The 19,714-nt window shown below is 43.2% G+C and overlaps 1 protein-coding gene across 2 annotated transcripts; it reads left to right on the top strand.

The window, feature by feature from the left end:
* The first annotated feature begins 3,196 nt into the window (after window positions 1–3,196).
* On the top strand, window positions 3,197–18,718 carry stum (stum, mechanosensory transduction mediator homolog). Of its 2 annotated transcripts, XM_035618183.2 has the most exons (4): window positions 3,197–4,059; window positions 13,152–13,334; window positions 15,462–15,470; window positions 16,648–18,718. In XM_035618183.2, exons 1-4 carry the CDS (start codon window positions 3,849–3,851, stop codon window positions 16,680–16,682), a joined length of 438 nt encoding a protein of 145 aa, XP_035474076.1. In that variant the 5' UTR covers window positions 3,197–3,848; the 3' UTR covers window positions 16,683–18,718. The 2 variants fall into 2 exon arrangements, with proteins under 2 accessions (XP_035474076.1, XP_035474077.1); XM_035618184.2 differs by lacking the exon at window positions 15,462–15,470.
* Window positions 18,719–19,714: the final 996 nt, after the last annotated feature.

Here is a 19,714-nt window from a genome sequence, read left to right as displayed (position 1 = left end):
GGTGGTTTCCGAAGCCAGGTTTGCGGCAAAATGAGGGACTTGTTAAATCTGGTTTGTGATTGCACACTGGAGGAGTCACTGTATAACAAGTCAAATGTGTTCAACTCCTCTCAGATGTTTACTTTCCAGGGTCAATGAGGGAAAACACATAACGACATTTAAGACCAGACCGTAGTTGACATGTCTAACAAACTGAAAAGCTCCTCGAGGCCCAGAACAACACCTCAGGTGACGTCAAGTCAGTGACGCCACCACCCAGACTTTTTCTTTTAATAGTTTCAGCCCTAGATTTTTTATTTCCATGTCCTGTCCCTAAGGCCTACAACTGCATGTGTGTTTGTTTGTGTACACACACATTCTTAGTGGGGCTCATGATCGACGGCATGTCCTCGCGTCACAGACGACCCATGAAGAGCACGTGGTCTCATTAGATTGTGGAGGACCTGGCTGAGTAGATTTGCATATTAATGAGGGGGGGGGGGGGGGGGGGGGGGAATCAGACGGGGGATGTGGCAGCTCGAGTGCTTGCCGTTTTTTTTTGTAATTGTGAAGATGTGTTCCGAAAGACCAAACACACATAAATCAACATGGTGAGTGCTCAGCACGTCATGGGCCAAACGGCGAAAGAATCAAGTTGATGAACTGCGTTAAAGCCACATCGCTCTCGCTCTCCTGTCATGTTGGATTTGCTGTGATAAAAACACGAGTGCCTCAGACATGTCCTATTAAATTTGCATACAAGCATGGCCATCTGTCAGCGTGACCTACCTGTAGCAGGAGGAAATTAGGACACAAGCAAGCCGCCCGATGTTTCACAGTCTCCAGTCTTCAGCTCTGTAGAATAAAAAAAAACAATACTCAGTTTCAAGTAAACGTCCTTCATTCAAATCTTACTTAAGGAAAATGACATGAGCATCACCAGCAAAATGTAGTTAAAGTAAAGTAAGAGTGATAAATACTAAATAACTTCTATTATTCTCATTTGATACATTGATTGTTGTTGATACGGATGCAAAAGTGCATTAGTAGCATTTCACTGTTGCAGCCGGTCGATGTGAAGCCACAGCTCTACTGTACATACAGTCACATAGATCAGCTCGGCGTTTCACCAGTGGGTCAGGTAAGGTCACAGTGTAAATCTGGGGGGGTATTGGGAAATGAATGATGGGACAGGAAAGAAAGAGGAATAAATTTCTGTCCATTTTTGTGGATTCCTGCAAAGAGATGAAGTGTCGGTGAACACATGGATTTTCTGTCTTCATTACATGTAACTGCACGCTGCTTTAAACCGAAACCAATACAAGATTGTTTTTGACAAAAAGGCAGACAGAAAACACAATCTGCTGTGTTACACTTGAATGGGGAATTCACGTGGCGCTGTGGGAGACCGAGAGAAATGAAGAAGAGAAGAAAAAACGAAAGACAGACAATAAAGTAAAAGGGATAGCGAGAGTCAGCCGAGAGTCTGCAGATGAAAGGCGAGAGAGGGGGGTGTGTGAACAGTGCAGTCACTGTGGTGATGATCCAGTCCGGGGAGAGCGACACAATGGGATGCCATGAAGATCACACACACACGCACGGACACACACACGCACGGACGCACACACACGCACGGACACACACACACTTGTATGAATAACTGGTGTTTGATGTCAGCTTTTCCTGACAGATGGAGAGGGGAGAGGAGATGGGCTCCTGGTGGACCTCCGTGGTCAAAATATCACTTTAAGAATGCCACATAACTTTTCCTGTCACGTTGTCATGGCAATAAGCATCAGCACATTGCACTGCATGCCTTGGGCTGAACAATCCAATGGTGATTGGGCTCAGCGGTCCAGATTTCTCAGAGTCCCGCGCCGGCAAGACACACGCTAATGCTGCTTTGCATGACAAAAAGAAATAATTAGAAAACAGAGCGTAAAACTGCTATTTATGACAGTCACCAAATATTTCAAATATTAAAAAGGAAATTAAAAGCGGGAATTAAACAGCAGATATTAGGAGAGAGAAAGATTGAGGGATGAGAAGGTGCGGGAGGAAGGGGGAAACCAAAAGGGCCGAGATCAATATCTTCCGTATAATTACCTACAGCTTCCTGGGTTGCTAGGAGACCAAATATAAATGAGAGAAGAGAGAAAGAGATGAAGAAGAAGAAGAAGAAGAAGGAGAAGAAGAAGAGAGATAGAGAGAGAGAGAGGGTGAGGGTGGGGTGTGGGGCTGAGAATAATTTCTCTTTCTGATTTCCACTGAGATGGAGCTCATGGAGAAGAGGTGAAGAAGAACGGGAGGAAGAGCTGGAAGAAGAGCAGAGGAAGGGTGGTGGTGGTGGTGGTGGTGAACAGGGGTGTGTCTGATCTTTAGGGGGCTGTATGAATAATGACTGAGATATTGACACTGACTGTCTGTTCATCTCACCGGCTCCTCCCCACCATACATCATCCTTTATCCTCTTCAATGCTCTCCTCTCTCCTCTCTCCTCTCCCCTCTCTCCTCTCTCCTCTCTCCTCTCTCCTCTCTCCTCTCTCCTCTCTCCTCTCCCCTCTCTCCTCTCTCCTCCGTGTTTTGACTCGTGTCTCATATTCTATACTTTCTCTCTCTTCCTTGCTCTCACATTTGCTTCTTTTCAGTCAGTATCTTGTCTTTCAAAGGTAAAGGGGGTCACACAGTATATGCTCACATGGATGAACAGCAGCTAGGTTTGAATACATGCTTTACGATAGCACATAATCGTTTTCATCAGATGAAACGGCCCCTTTATCACATGCTTGTTCGACCAACACTGAATCTCTCGTAAATATAAACAGGGTTTCAAAAGTCTGGAACCACTTTTCTTCTCACTTTTGGACCCCAAAAGTTTGTTAATATTAAGTTATAGAGGAGGTCCACTATATATTCAGTCTCAGAGTTGGATGAATTTAGTCTTTCAGCCCATTAGCTCTGAACCTGCTGCACTTAATGACGGCTTGTTAGATGTGATCTCATTTTACGATTTCAATAAATTGGTGCACTGTTCCTTTAAGTGGAGCAAGAGGATGGGGAGCACAGGGAGGGAGAGAGAGACAGGGAGAGAGAGGAGGAGGAGGAGAGAGAGAGAGGGAGACCTAGAAAAAGGGGGTCTGTGTGCACTTTCTCTTTCTCTGTCTTTGAGAGGTGTGTAGGTCGACCGTTGAATTTGTTGTTCAGACAGACAGACAGATTGTTCTGAGGACGTTCGAACAGCAGAACACGTTGGACATGGAAACAAACGGTCGATAACCACTGACGCCTGACGCCCGTGTGGTCTCCTCAAGGGATTTAAGGCAAGACAAATCAAGAGTCTGGAAGAGGAAAAAGTCATTCTTCTCTGGGACATTGACACTTGCAAGGATGAGGTGACTTTTCCAAAGGAATTTCAGCATCTGTCAGAGAAATTCTTGAAGATAACTGCCCTGAGGTAGACTCAGATTTACTTGAATGCCGATGAAAAGCTTTGAGGCACCAGAATAAGACTTGGATAAGTCCTGAGGTTTTCAAAAGTGATTTTGGGGAAATCGTGCGGGACATGCTCCAGAATAGAGTTTAGATTTTAAAAAACAAAACCAATTTACCACAGATTGACTCCACTTTTAGATGACTTGCTAATGTTGCTATTTATTTGACAGTGAATGTGACATGGGCGTTGGAGTGCACTGCTGAACCTCTGAGCTAATTCTCTGAGGATACGATTAATCACCTTCGCCTTCAACTGAACCACTGATAATCTTAATCCAGAGGGAGAGGGACTGTGAGGAAAGACGTTCTCTTGCAGCAGTTCTCTTGGGGTGACCCTCAGTTTTTTCAGTTTGAGTTTGTATTCATAAAATAGAGAGATGGCACAGAAAGAGGGAGGGGCAGAGCAGCTGTCCATAATGACAGGGGGCAGTCTGAGGACCAAGGCCAAGGTCGGGGCCCCTGCAGCCGGCGGGGGAGTGGTGGTGGAGGTCAGGGAGAAGAAGGGACCTCTGCGAGCTGCCATACCCACAATGCCTTTCCCTCTGGCCGTCATCTGTCTGTTCCTGAACACCTTCATACCTGGACTCGGTAAGTCGGGAGTCAGACTCTCCTCCTCTCACCGTGTGTGAATCCGTCCTGGATTCAGGCGGTCTCCCTCTCCTGATTCATAACCTGTCGCAAAAACCACACAAATAGAGCTGCTGAGTTAAATCCAAAGACGGCAAATAGCATGTGGAGCTGAAGATAGCGAAATGAGAGACTGAGCGGTGGTGAAACTGGAAGACCCACACAGACGTGGGGAGTTTATAGCCACGACGCAAGCAGAGCAGACGTGGCGGCAAACAGCAAGATAAACAAACATGAAGTTCAAAAAAAAGAGAGAAATGAATTACAGAGGAGAATGAATATTGAATGAGTATAACAACAATAGCTGGAAAGTTAAAATCAGACACTCTCAATCTGCCCGTTGTGTGCAGTTCATATCTGCGTATTTACGTCTGCATCTGGGCTTGAAAAAGGCCAAGACGGATAGTGAGAGACCTCGTTCACACCTTGCATCGGGAGAAGAGCGTCGCGGTGTAGAGACACCAGACGTCCCTCCGTCCGCCAGGTGCACCTGGTAGGTGTGGTGTCGCAGGAGGAAATGTCAACGCTCTGGGTGTAAAAAATCCATCGCAGGTGTTGCAACATTATGGCAGCGGGCGGACACACCGTCACCGTGGGGCAGGCGACAATTGCATCATTATAATTTCTAGGGTGGAAACCATGGCGGCGTTCTGCTGTGAGCTCGACTGCAGCTTCTCTGCAGAAGACAATGAAACAAAATGTCAGCAGAGTACATTTTACAAAAGACAGAACGCAGAGAGAGCGGCCTCAACGCAGACAATCCACTAGATATGCTGTGCGCACACGTAATTTGCAGACATCCAAATATGAATATGAATTTCTTTATCCACGCAGTGTGAATAAGGTACAGGAGCCACTTGACTCGCTTCTCAGATATTTTGCAGATTATCAGACTAATTATTATTAGAGTTCATACACTATCTACAGTAATAAGCGGAGGAGAGGTTGAACTGATAACTTGCTGATTGCACAAAGTGCTACCATGTTACAGTTCATAAAACATTGTCTCAATAACTCAATAAACTCAATGCAATTTGACCTGTTGTGGTATCACAGCAACATGATTCATTCAAATGGCAACAACCAAGTATAGTCCCACGTGTGACTCCCTCGTAAGAAGCCCTGAACGTTGATCTGATCGTCTCACTGTGTGTATTTTCATGCAGATATAGGAATCCAGAAGAAAATATATTTTTTTCTATTTTTAAGACGTCTCTTCCTTCCATTCTGCCTTTTTCCCTCTAGTTTCTAGGTTTTAATCCTCCACCTGGTTGGTGTTCATGTGTGTGTCTCTTCATAGTAAGATTATGTAACAACATCTGGTAGTTAAACACACACACACACACACACACACACACACAAACAGACTCTATCTATCTCTCTATCTCTCTCTCTCTCTCTCTCTCGTCATTCACTAATCTAGATTAGCAAAGCATTGCAGTTTGAGAGCAGGTCATAAAAGGAGAACATCAAGTTGAGTTCACTTCAGGAACAGCAGAAGATTCTACGACAAAGACGTACAGAGATACAGTAACATACAGTAATCAACTGTCGAGAGAAAGACACTAACTCTGAAAATTTCCTCTCAAGGAATTGTAAGACGGGTCGATCACCAAATAACCTGTGATGTGTCCTCTACGGCCCCCTCTAATCGATCTGTTGGTTGTAACTCTCCAGGGAGTCATTATCTGTGTCTGTGTGCGTGTCTGTGTGTGTGTGTGTGTGTGTGTGTGTGTGTGTGTGTGTCCTCTTCACTTCCCCTCCTCTTCTCTTTCTCTTTGTGCTTTCTCTGTTATCTCTCGACGCTGTAGACTCTGAATATTTTCTCTTGTTTCATTCATTCTTTTTCTCTCATGTGACTCACATTCATTCCAACTTGTTTTTGTGTGCTGCAACCTTTCCACAACAAACGTTGTGTCATTGAAAATGTCAAAAACATCCCTTTAGTAAAAAGGAAAACAAGAGAATTATCAGTTTTCCTTAAAAATTGTCCCCAGCGTGTATGAAAAGCACCAAGGCAACACCCAGCCATAAGTGTGTGCAATGCAAAATGTGAATGTGTGTGTGTGTGTGTGTGTGTGTGTGTGTGTGTGTGTGTGTGTGTATGTGTACGTTTGCCTGGATGCCATGACATTTCATTGAATAGCTGCGGCTAGTTGTCATGACAACACTGACTGAAATGAACACAATGTGTGTGTGTGTGTGCGTGTCAGTGCCGTTTGGGAATCAATTGATGAGACTGAAAACAGCGTCATGTTCTATTCAACCTCCAGCCGGAATGTAATTTCGGAATGAAATTTGGAACGTGTAATTAAGGTGTATGGATAAATACACACAGATTCATATACAGCAAGTGTGCGCACACACAATGACAAATAATGTAGGACACTTTAATAGCACAACAGAGCACCTGAGTCCTTGGTATTAGTTATGTCTGTAACGTCAGAGTGAAAAGAGAAACAGTGACTGGATCACTTGAACTGACAACGTCACTTGAACTGGACACATTTGTTCGTCAGAATTCAAATCACTTTTCCTGAAGATAACGCTGATAACACAGTGTATGAATAATAACAGTAATGCTTTACTGTACATTAGAGCCCGCAACATTCAGAATAATTACTCTGGAGTAAGTGTTGTTCTTCAAGGAATAGTTGCTAAGCATATTTTTAACTTCGGACAGACTCAGCCTCACTTTCTTCAGCGGTAAGCCGATGACTGTTTGTACAGATGGATGACATGACCGCATAATATAGGTCATAAACCCCGCCTCCTCCCTGTAAGCTGATGGGACATTGGCCAAATCCAATTTAAGTAGTGCAGTGTTTGTGTTTCTGATAAGTTTGGTTTTAATTTGTTAATTTGATCCAAATAAAAGTCTGTGGTCTAAGCTAAATGCTACAGTGGCCCTGGAATGCAAATCACAATGGGAAAACACAATATTGTCGTTGTGATTTGCACATCGCAGCCATCGTAAAAGGGACTTCTAGCTCCAAACTCCTCTAACTCTCAGAAAGTCAGAGATTAAGAATATCGATCAGCCCGTTGAATTATATGTTTACCTTTCGGGGCAAACTAATACTACCTGTCAAGGTCAGGAAAAGGTCACGATTATTGGCAGAAATCAATGCGGTCTGTTGGTGAAGGTCAGCTTTTGTTTTTGGGGGGGGGGGGGGGGGGTGCGTTTCCACACCCGGAGCTCCACACTGAGTCGGAGAATTCAAACTGACGTCCTCCTTCTCCCAGGTCCGCTTGTTTCAACGTGACGTTAATCGTGCCTGGCGCTATGTCGTGCAGGGCCTGAGATTGTCCCTGCAACGCATCGAGGAGCGAGGTTCAGATCTATTGGCGAGCGCCACGGAGGCGACGTATTAATGAGCTGTCGGCTCCTAAATAATCGCACGTGCTTCATTGTGAGGGGAGCGACGACCCTCTGGTTGGGCTGTGATGTTTACCATAAGAGGGCTGGAAACAGAGAGCGAAACTAAATCTAGGATTTCTCCCCAAGTGGGAGCTATATCCTATTTGATGATAGCAATGATCATTGGCCTTTTAATCATGGGTGGGCTGCAGTCACAGCTACTCTAGACTAGACTTGGGTCAAGTTGAGAGGTTGTGATTAGGGCTCACGGTCATGTGGAAAATGTCCAAGGGTTCATTTTAGGGTTGGAGGGAAAAAAAGCATCGCACTCCGACTTGACACTTGCTTTAGGGCGCTCTGAACATCGCCACCCACATTGTGTATCGGGATTCAGACTTCCCTCAGTTGCACATATTGTGCACCATACTGCGCAACATTACAATATTGTCTATTAAACTGCCGCTGCAGAGAAGTGTTACCGACGGAAAGTGTAAAAGCGTTCCAGAGGGAGGCCATATGGTTTAATGTCTCCACTGATCTGTTCTGTAGCGTTACCGACGCTCCTGATGTTGTTTTCGTAGACGAAGGCCTGCGTGAAGCCGAGAGACGGATCTAATGCTGCATTCAAGCCTTTTCTGTGTCCAGGCCCTGGTTTCATATGTCACTGAACTCCAATAAAATAAGAAAAATCTCAAAGATCTGTATCAGTCAATTATTACACATGGCATTCATGTTTCCACAGAGCCAGCGAGGTCAGCGAAAGCAATGTTCCGTGGGCCCAGGAAAGCTCTAGAGCTTTTTCAATGTACAGTCTTGTGAAAGTGATGTCCAGTTATTTAAATCCAGTTATCCTGGTTTTGGAGTTTGTTAGAAGCATATGTGACTCTGATTACGTAACTGATTACGTTTGCTGTGTAATGCAATTAATGTTTTCATTCGGTGATATCTAATTGCTTATATTTTCCATAGTAACTTTTCCATCGCTGCTTTACAGCACACCTGTCTTCCTCCTTCAGTCGTTGCGATCCTTTCTCTTCTCCCTTGTTTTTTTTTTCCCCCTCCTCTTTCTATCTGTCTTTCTCACACTTACACTCCATCATTAACCTCCTACACTACCAGTGGGTGCTCTGCACAGTTCTGTGTGTAATTACAGTCATTAGTCTGGGTAATATCCAGGCACGCACGCACGCGCGCGTGCACGCACACACACACGCACGCACACACACACACACACACACACACACACTCACACAAACCATCTCCCACAAGCGACGTACAAAGGATCCAAAATGTTTTCACACACGGAGGAACATTAGAGGAGATTTGTAACAAAGGGGTTTAAAAAATGTATTAAACCTTTATTATTGCATTGGAGGAATTGTTCAGTACAAATGTGTTCATCCATCTCGGCACATTCATACACACTAAGCTATTTCCTTGACGCTTGGCCTTGCTCTGACTACAGTAATAATCTTATATTAACAATGGAGGAACAGATTTCCCTACGCTCTCTTAAGTTAATCTTTTTTCTTTTTTAAACCTGTTACATTAGATTTGACCCCCAAACAGTTTTAATGTAACTCCACTATCTGCCTTGCACCAAATGGTAAACATGTATAATTATCAACTAACCATTGAATATAGTGGAGCACTGGGGAGCTAACGAGAGAGATGTTTCCTAAGTTTGCGGAGAGCAAAAACAGAGCGAAGCGGAAAATAGATATTAGATTTAATTTCATCAGGTGACCTATGTCATAACCCCCCCACACCAAGAAATTTGAAGACTTGGCTCAGTTGCTTTTTTTTCATATTGATAAATAGTGTAAATAGATATTATTTCTTCAGCTATAATTTACATGTTGATCAAAAAAAACACGACTGGCATCTGACAGAGACTAGAGAAGTTGGGTAAAAGCTGAAAGTAGCCTGCAGACCACATACAGTAAATCCAGTCAAACATGCCAAACACTCAGATGGAAGTGACGTGTGCTGTAACCGCGGCTCCTGTCTGGAGGTGGGCAGCTCCACCAGCAGCCAGGGCATCTGCTGGTGGGCGTGGCCTCTGTGACCTGAACATTTTCTCTGTCTGATCGGACTATATCGGCTCTGGGTGCGAGCTCGTTTTAGCTGCTCTTTCTGTGAGCGGCTTTTGAAATGAGCATTGGCTGAAAGCTTGAAAGGAAAAAGTAGAGATCTTGTTGCCTTTTCTTTTTTGATTTCTGGTGGCTGCTTGTTGTTTTGGGATTGTGCTAGTAAGGCCCGTGTATAGGCCAGGTGGAAGTGGACTATCATATCATGTAAATTGTGGACACATTATTGACTTTATCTGGTGTGTCTCTATTCCTATAGAACGATTTATTGTGTGCTTCTAGCTTTTTAATATGCCTGGTGATTTGTAATAAATCAGAAAGAGAGATGTTGAATCAGAGAGAAAACAGAGAAACAGACTGGGAGAGAAAAAAAGTGATGAGAATAAAACTTCTACATGAGTGGACTTTGGCCCTTTCCTCGCCTGTGAGAAACACGGTGCAGCTGGTGTTCCTGTTCATCCCGCCCCCCACCTGCTCGGCTTGCAATGATATTTGAATAACTCCAATGTGACGATAAAATTAAGCTATAGCAGAAAGAGAAAAGGCCAAGGCCATGATGCTCTCAACACCCACCAGGCTTTTTATTGTGTGTGTGTGTGTGTGTGTGTGTGTGTGTGTGTGTGTGTGCGTGTGCGTGTGCGTGTGTGTCGCTCACAGCATTCACTTCTGTATTTTCAAAAAGGTACAAAATCCCTGCAGGGAGAAATTAAAAACATGATTTGTTTGCACAAATGACAACATTTTCTAGACTCAATGGCTCAATCAATAGAAAACACATCACATTCAGACAGTTTCATAAGAGACTTTTGATAGTCAATTACACTTGATGCAAATTAAATGAAAGGATGGAATTGCTGCTGAACCAAAGGGCAGAATAATTAATTACTATATTCAGCTTATCTGTTAACTGACTCTTGTATTAACAATAACCACTGAAATGCAGAATCACATTCACGAAGGCTGAATGCTAGAGATGTATAAAAAGTTTCGAATTAAAAGAACGCACCTAGGACCCATGGTCAGCGGATAAATTATGCAAAGTGATATCTGCAGTATCTCTCAAATAATGTCATAAGTAAGAGTCATAAAATGTAAAAAACTTACACAATTATTTCAGGACCACGGCCTTGGTTTGAAATATTCAGTCGACCATCCAGTTGAAAATGAGCTGAGGGAATCCTGGTTCACACACTGTGCCCACAGCTCCTTCGATTCTGGATGAAAATTAAAAAAGTAATATTTGTTAGGGTGTGCATTTTATATTTGTTTCCATGCTGTCTATTTTAGGAGATATTGACTGTTTTTCTGCACTCACTGCAAGGAGACTGGGCCCAGAGGGCAGTAATTATTAGACAGCAAATTATTCTCAGATACCGCCTCGAGGGCCTCCTTGAGGATTTGATTACAGAGACAGAAAAGTTTGCTGCATATTGAAGAATTTCATATGGAGTGACGTGAATATATCCACAAGTGGGGAATGCATGTTTCTGGGATGATGAGAAAAATGTCACCAATGTGACCTCGACGTCAACCGGGTTACGTTGATTCCCATGTTGGAATTTTGCTTTTCTTACAATTATAGTATACTAAGACTTATTTTCTAATTATGCTTTTTCTCTTTATTCAAAGAAATCCATTTGTATTTTTGGTTGCCCCCTCGTGTCTCTGTATTTAGAAGGGTTGGGAACAGAACTACGAGGAAGATCTTATTTCCAGAACATAAAGGTTTAGTAGTCCTGTTCTCAATGATGAATGAAAGAGTAAAATTCATAGTTTATGTACAGTTTGTGTGCGTCCTACTCCTGAGGGGATGTTGTCATGGAAACAATCTGTCATTCTGTTGAAATAATCTGATTTGTGAGCACTGAGACTCTGTGTTCACACACACACACACACACACAAACACACAAACACACACACACACACACACACACACACACACACACACACACACACACACACACACACACACACACACACACACACACACACACACACACACACACACACACACAAACATACTGGAGTTACTGTATAATTATTGGGTTTGGGAAGGTCCAGGTCTCCAGATAACAGGATGAGGAGTGATATTGGATTTCATTCAGGCAGACGAGGACTGTCCACTGTGAGCATCACATCAGTGTGTCTGTGTCTTTCTTCGCTCTAATCCGAGGCTCAGGTCTGCATGACAAGATACTCACCAACACTGGCCTATCTGATGCTGCCTGTGGTTGAAAAGACAGAAAAAAAAAGCCCTTCACTTCCACTTGACCTCGATGGAAAACGTCACTAGGTCAAGGACAGATGTGAAAAAGAATTTAATTTCAAGGACTTAGGACTGAGGAAAAGAGAAGCGCTGAGCTCAGAGAATCCGACTGCAAGTAAACTAAAAAACAGCATTGAAATGCTGAACTAATATAATAACAAGGAAGGAATGTACAGTATACGCAATCGATAGTGGTGAGATTTGAGGCATTAATATAAAGTTTTTTGACATGGCCAATTTGATTATGACACATTTGTTAATTAGAATTCCACAATGATTGAGTGAAGCGACATTTATGTACATATTCTTTTGTTAGGACGATGATATTGTCAATGAGAGATTCAGTACGCTTGGTCTTCATTACCACTTTTTTCGAAACAGAGCAAAATTTACATTTTTCGGATCTGGAACTCGGCCAATTATTTGAGGATTTGATTAAGTTTAACTATAAATGTTGCTGCCACAAATAATTGGAAATAGGATTTTGGATTCTTTATTCATCCCCAAAGGGAAACTTGCGGTTAGACAGCAGCAATAACACTCGGATCGGAGCACGTAGGCCCCTTATCTTAGTATTTCGAGAGGAGATAGTTCAGGAACATTTCACTCAGCCAGGGACCTTCCCTAAGCAACAAAAAAATGTTTGGACCGCAGCCACTGACTCAATCAGAGAAGCCGTTTCAGTCCTACCACTGTCTACAATACTGTATATGGTCTGAGCAGAAAAAGGCTAATGTTTACAGTTCATTCGTTTAGGGTTGTGTTTCAATGTTAAATGGAGTGTCATTAAATGTTGCACATCCATTTTGAAGCCAGCCAACTTCGTTGATCCCCTGGGCCTACATGGCGTTGAGAGGATGAACGTTCGTTCCTGCAAAGACTAATCACATGCCCTCACTAATCAGTTGTTGTGTTTGGTGAATTTGCCAGTGTTCACATGCAAACTTAGGATGGCGAACAAGGGAAATAGCCTGCTAACCAGATTAGTAGCTTGTTAGAAGCCCGGCGACCATTAGTGAGCATATTAACATCAGCAGGCGATGCCACAAATTACACCGTGTCATTTCTTCATTAACGCGTTTCTCTTCTGCTTTATTCAATTGTAAAGTCTGACGTCTGTCTGAAAAAGTCAAACTGAGCAGGGTGGCAATCGCCTCCAGGCTTCTTTTTTTTTCGTTCAGGGAAAAACACACGGAGGGAAATGCTCCGATGTGATAGAGAAAGACCCACATCACGGTGCCCAAATTCAAATCCCCCAAAACTAAATTTGAACAGTGTGTTAATTGTTTTCTTGTTGACTTTCGCAACGAGATGCTCTGCTGGCTTCGTCCCACAGGCACCTTCATCTCAGCGTTCACGGTGCTGTGCGGCGCTCGCAGTGAGCTGGTCCCGGAGCGAGGCGTGTGCTGCGTGTTCTGGCTCAACGTGGCCGCAGCCCTGATCCAGATACTGACAGCCGTTATCATGGTCGGGTGGATCATGAGCATCTTCTGGGGAATGGACATGGTCATCCTGGCAAGTGAGTGCGGCGGTCAACCGGTGTTTATCTGTCTGGCTGACAGTTGCCTTCTCTGTTTTCATCACCACTGCTTTTGTTTCCTATTTCATTTGAGTGTTGTCCCCTTTTCTTTTGTCTGTCTCACGCGTGCCGTAGGTGGCTGGGTTCAAGTTTAGCAAGCAGTATAAAACATTTGATAGCGTGAAGATCAAATTATTTTTTCACTTCTTCAGTCTGCCTGTTCTTCAGGTGCAGTGATGAGGAAGACATGGTTGAATTGCCCTTATTCCCCTCTGCAAGATTCAGTGACGAAATTGTTCTCACACACCACCAAGTGTAAAGTTAGGTTTCCAAAATCCAATGATATTCTAATAATAATAAAAAAGACATTCTGGCATTGGACTTGTAAATTGTATTTTCTTTCTAGACAATCGCCAGTAATTCCTCTGTGTCACAGACTTCCATTGTCTGTTCCACTGCCATAAGTCACGCTGTAGTTTTGCAGAAATTGGGAATTGATACCAGCAGGATGGGAACGAATCATCTGATGCATCTGCCACACATTCAGGTGTGCAGACACCTTTTTCAGTTTGTCCAAAAAACTATTAGAAATACATTGGTGTGCCACACTGTTACGGCACACTGGTCGGCACACTCCTTAATCAGGACATGCACGGACATTGTGGTTTATTTGGACTCCAGATGTTCATTAATCCACAGCTGAATAGACCCTGCAAATGCCGTGTTTACTCCCGTTTGAGTAATGTTTGCCCCAAACTGCACTAGCGAACCATTTACCCTTTTTAAAAGGGATCATTAATCTTGACTACCTTCACTCGGGAGAACTCGGAAAGAGAGACTAACTTATTGCTGGTGTGGGTCTGTAAATGTGACCCGATCACGGTAACAAAACCATATCCTGTAAGACTCCCGATGTTGGGCAGTTAGCAGCTCTGAGTGGCACAAAATTGCTTAAAAGTGCTGGTGTTTTTCTTGCAGAAACATCTGCCATAAGAAAAAAAGACAGGAAGAAAGAAAGAAAGAAAGAAAGAAAGAAAGAAAGAAAGAAAGAAAGGCAGCCTTTGTATTCCCGTAGTCTTCTCTGCGTATGAGTGTGAACATGTGATGTAATTGCTGCCTGCTGGTTCATCCAAATGTGTACATGCCCGCAGGACTCCATGTGTGTGTGTGTGTGTGTGTGTGTTTGGGTGTGTGATGTACAGTAATTGTATGTGTGTGTGTGTGTGTGTGTGTGTGTGGGTGGCAGTGAGCAGCCCCCCTGGTGTGTTTTTGTTCACTGCTCCCCACTGGTTTCCAGGCCTCTGGGCACGTGTCTTATTCATCTGTTGCTGCTGAAGTCTGTACTCCAGTCGGCGCTCGCAGCCGTCAGCGTATCGAATGTTACAGAATAACTTTCCTCTCAGCACCGAAGGCCATGCTCATATACTGACATCGTGCGTGTTCTACGCCTCTAAGATCCAATATTATTCCTCTATTCCTCACTGCTCGACGTGACTTTTGAGTGTCGGGCAGTTTGGCTCTTGTTGAGCTGCTCCCTCTCTATTCCCGCTCGAAATAAATCACTGTGATGGTGTGGCATGTTTATTCGTTTTCCCCTCCCCTTTTTCTGCCGTTCTATTCCTCCCTAATGAGCCTGTGTTGATATGATCAGTGCATTCTTTCTTTCTTCCCATGCCTCCATCTCCACAAACACCCATCACCTTCTCTTTCTCCGTCTATCTAATGAACACGTATTATCTTCCTCCCACTGATCGCCTCCCTTCTGCCTCTCTCTCTCTCTCTCTCTATATCTAATGATTGTTTCATCTTACCATAGCCTTGCTCCCTGTCTTTCTCCCTCATGTTCTTCCTCCCACTCTCTACCCGCCCCCTCATTCTCCCTCTTTCAAGGGTTGTGTTGCTGTATTTGTGTGCATTTGATCATGTCATGTATGTAGATCAAATATGGTCGCGTGACAGATTTTCTTCTTCCCTCCTTGAAAGTTCCCCGATTGCTTCTCCGTGTTTCTCCGCGGTCGACTTCGCAAATACACAAAGTGCTTGAAAACTGTTAAAAGAATCATAACTAACTGTCTCTTTCATGTCTCTTTCTTTCCCCCCTCCGCTCTCCTTCCTCATGAACCAAAGTTTCGGATGGTAGGTAGTTTCTTCTTTTATTCCCCTCCCTCACTATCAACAGCTTTTCACAGCCTGTCGCAGAGATTATGAATAGTCAGCTCGGCTAAAATTAACGCAAGATATCGAGTTCACCAAAACGAAAAGACAGTTTTCCCAGGCTGGGAAGTCGCGCTTATTCAGAACTTTCCCATGATCTTTCGCCTGGGCTGTACAATATGTTTGGGTATCCTCGCAAAAGCATTGAAGTACATACTTGGCCGTGGAAATAGTCCGCTCACTAGTTTTAACAAGATTTCCAAACGGTCTTCTTCAGTGGACAAGAGAGTTTGCTGAGTTGTCATGGAGCTCTGTTGACACATGAGCTCTTTAAGGACTTCTTACTCTTGAAGATGGTACTTTGATAAAGTTTACATTTGCTCCCTCATTGAATATTTGCAAAAGCGATTTGAACCCTCGGCTAAATTGTTTCAATCAATGTTTGCATTACTGGTCCTCTTCTTCCCTGCCTCTGCTGGCGCCATGCACAAACTGTTGATCTCAGTGAATAGTGTGAATACTGTGAATTGTGTGATCGCGGGGGGTGAATGCATGATGTGCGCCCTTGTGCATGTTGCATGTTCTTCAAAATATTGTTCTAAAATGCTACCTGCCAAAAGAATTCAATGAGTGACACAACAACTCTGGTTTTGGAAATGTGACAAGAGAAGTTTGTTACCCTTCACGGATGGGGCTAGTTTAAGTCAATAAATTTAAAAACCATCATTCAAGCCAGACTGTTGTTGTTCACCACTGTGGGTAAACTACACCATGGGGCAATGACTGAACCTGCCGCCCAATACTTGATAACGTATTAACTCGTACTAATGCCTCGATTGGCCAAGCTCCTTACCTTTTCAGTTTGCTCATTTAAAGAGGCAACAGATAGCCTTCGTCCCCCTAGTGGTTCCAGGTGGTATTATTGTTCGGTCACTGTCGTGAAGACGCCGCAGTAGCAGGACGCCGGCAAGGACGCAGGTACTTTTCCTCAGATCCCCTGGGGAAGTTGTGTCATCGCCCCTTTGGAGATGACAGAGGAGAAGAAAGAAGTTGGTATAGTTGATAATAGATGTGCAATGGTTATTAACACAAGCCAGTCAGTCAAACATCTCTCTCTTTGTCCCTTCCTCTGTGTGGACCTCACCGTCCTCTTCGTCAGGCTGCAAGGACCAGAGTGTTCCCCAAGACGTGTGAGAGACGCGTCGCTCTCATGTCACCCGATGAATCCAGCGGGCGGTTTGACCACTTCAACATCCCTGAGGCCTGACCTTCGTGATGACCTGTAGCTGGCGACGGAGGGAGGCGCGGACCTGGTGAAAATGATTTAGTCAGAGTGAATCACGTGACTGCTCCCTGTGAAAATATTTGATTTGGGTCGACGTCAGGCCACATTTATATTATTGATTAATAAAAGCAAGATGGGAAGCAGGGACTTAAACTGTCAAGTCAGGAAAAATACAACGGATGAGAAATGTTTGTATTTGGTTGAGTGATTCTAACAGTGACTGTGGGGATTCTGTCTTTTGATATTTTTCATGTAAACATAAACCACAAAACAGGAAAAAAACTAAAAAAAAACAACAACTGTAGGTCAGCTGCATATTTCCTGTGTGAAATTTTGGAATAAACGAAGAACAAACAGCAATTTCTTTTCATGAGGGTTGTGACATAACTACGACAATGGTTTGCCAGCTTTGTATTTCTGTTTGTTTGGCTTGTGAACTTTGCCAGAATCCAATTGAAAAAAACTAAATAATAGAAAAAAATACTTAGCAAATGCTATCCATAACAATGTCGCTGTAACTGTGTACTTAGCTCAATGATGTGTAACATGTTACTTGGCTCAAAACAATTTCCACGGCCTCCGAGTTGGCTCCCTGGTGATCTCTCTACATGTGAAGCGCTGTATTTCAGTGTTACATGTCAGTGGATTCATCGGATTCATCTGCCGTCACACTTTACCGATTCAAACGCTGACTTTGACATTGGTGTGTTTTAGTGGCCTTCCATTGTGACATCTACACCAACTTGCTGCTCTGAAAATGTAGAATATATCTAACTTTTAGCTGTTCATGTTCTAACTCCTCGACGTGCTCCTCATCTACATGTTTGGAAAAGTGCTTTCTTCTTAAACAGCCGGTTTTGTAGCCTACTGTAAGGTTCAAGTATAACTATAATCATAATCATTTAATCTGACAATCACTGCGGACAGAATCCGACATGATTCAAGTGAGGACTGTGGAGCCAACATGTCTTCCTGGGGAGCATGTAATCAAACTGTAAGGGGCTCCAGTACTTAATATTCTGACAGTCTGAATGACAAGTTAATTGTGACGAAGGCCTTTGCAACTCTTGCTTTAGTCTAACTGTAGGTGCAGTGTTTTGAAGGCATTGTGAGCATGCTTTATCTCACCGTTCACCAGATGCACGGTATCCTGAAATTCCGAGGGCTCTGTGAAAAAATGACTCATCCTTCCTGATAATTATCTGACCTGAAGTGTGGAACCTCTTGAACGTGTAAATCAGTTCTCACAACAAGTGACACATGTTAAAGCATCGCATATCATTAACAGGTTTGAAAATATCAGCTCTCATTATCGGCCACTCTGGGGAGCCGCAGTCACCACCGGTCTGTCACATTACGACAAAGATAGACTTACAGAAATGTCGCCGAATGTTGTGACTTTGTTGTTCTGCTCATTGACACAGATTGATGAGAATCACTGTAAGTGAGCAGATCCCATAAGCAACTCCAGTCGAAATCAATCAAAAGCATAAGGTTTTTTTCTGTAGGGTTTATTCCTTCACCTTAGATTTTATTTTGGTAACAACACTATTTTGACTATATATATGTTGTACAGTTTTTGTGCGCGAGACAGATGATGATGATGATATTTTATGCCTTACAATTGACCCCGGTTCTCTTCTTCTCCTTTACTTTGCTTTACTTTACTTTAAATACTGACTAGTTGTAATGATGTTTTGGTTTGATTTTTTCAATGCTATTTGACTGTAAAATAAAAATATACTGCCTTATGCAGTTTTCTGCATGCAAATCTTTGGCGTCAAATGTATAGAGTAACAGACACGCACACATGGACTAACTGATAACACAGCCTTCTTTAAATTTGTAGCTTCATTCTGTGACTTTGCCATATTGTTTTCCTTGTAAGCCATCTGAGGTGGCGGATCCAAAATCAAGTGATTAAAAAAAAGTTGTGATTAAAAAATGTATGTTTTTTTATATATAAATGACCCCCTGACTATTCTCTCCAGCATGGAGCAACAAGACATTCATTGAATAAAAACGGTAAAAATTAGCCTCAAGTATAGGGCAGAGCTTGTGACAGACTTGTGGCTTTTAAGACAATTTTCCATTATACTGACGCTACCTACTTCAACCCTAACCCTCGTTTTACAGTCAGGAAAGTGAGTTAGTCCAATTAAGCTTAAAGGCTCTGAGCCCGTCATGACAACGCCCCCCTAAAACTGCATAAAAATCAATGTTTCCATGGCAATATTTAAAAATAGTCTCATTGACCATCTATACAGTGATGTTGGTGGTGGAGAGTAAAAAAAGATGTGAATGCCATCTTTACAGGAAACCGGTGAAGTGTGTGTTTTAAGAATAGAGCCCAGACTTCCAGAGTGTCCTCTCGCACCAAATAAGGATTTTATCACTGCTTGCTTGTTTTCTAACCAGACAACTGGGTGCACAACTTCTCCCTCCCGGACTCTCCCACCATCCCCTCTCCGCAGTGTAAACACACTCGCAGTTCAGTTTGTTTCCATGTCATCCCAGCAAGTAGCAACGTCAAAACACATTCGGGGGCCACCGTGATACAACACAGTGACAATGCGCGGTATACAAGCTTTTCCAGCTGGGACACACACTGGACCGAATTCAGCCTCATCACTCGACATCCCAGGCGCACGGAAATCAAACAGCTTGCCCTTCGCAAAGACTTTACATGAAACTGACCTTCTGCAGTTAAGATATTCAGAGGTCAGCGATTCTCAGAGACTTGGCTGGGAGTCAAATGTAGTTTAATAAAAGTTTATTCTGGGAAAACAGCAGAAAGTATTTGATTGGAATTATAGAAATTGCATGAGGCTGTAGGGAAGCTTACTTCTCCCTAAGAATATTAAAACCTTGCACTATAAAATAGATTTAATAAATGCTTGAGGATATTAGCCGGGCAGCCGAAATAATGAATCTAACGACC

The sequence above is a fragment of the Scophthalmus maximus genome, chromosome 18 (genome assembly GCF_022379125.1).
Source record: "Scophthalmus maximus strain ysfricsl-2021 chromosome 18, ASM2237912v1, whole genome shotgun sequence".
Lineage (NCBI taxonomy): Eukaryota > Metazoa > Chordata > Actinopteri > Pleuronectiformes > Scophthalmidae > Scophthalmus > Scophthalmus maximus.
The sequence above is the reverse complement of the archived record's forward strand: the minus strand, read 5'-3'. Positions and strand labels throughout refer to the sequence as shown.

What these genes read in the sequence shown, in the direction of transcription:
- stum (XM_035618183.2), top strand. Translation starts at nt 3,849, where the DNA reads ATGGCACAGAAAGAGGGAGGGGCAGAGCAGCTGTCCATAATGACAGGG. An exon ending in CACCTTCATACCTGGACTCG is followed by an intron (nt 4,060 to 13,151) that starts GTAAGTCGGGAG and finishes TTCGTCCCACAG; the next exon opens with GCACCTTCATCTCAGCGTTC.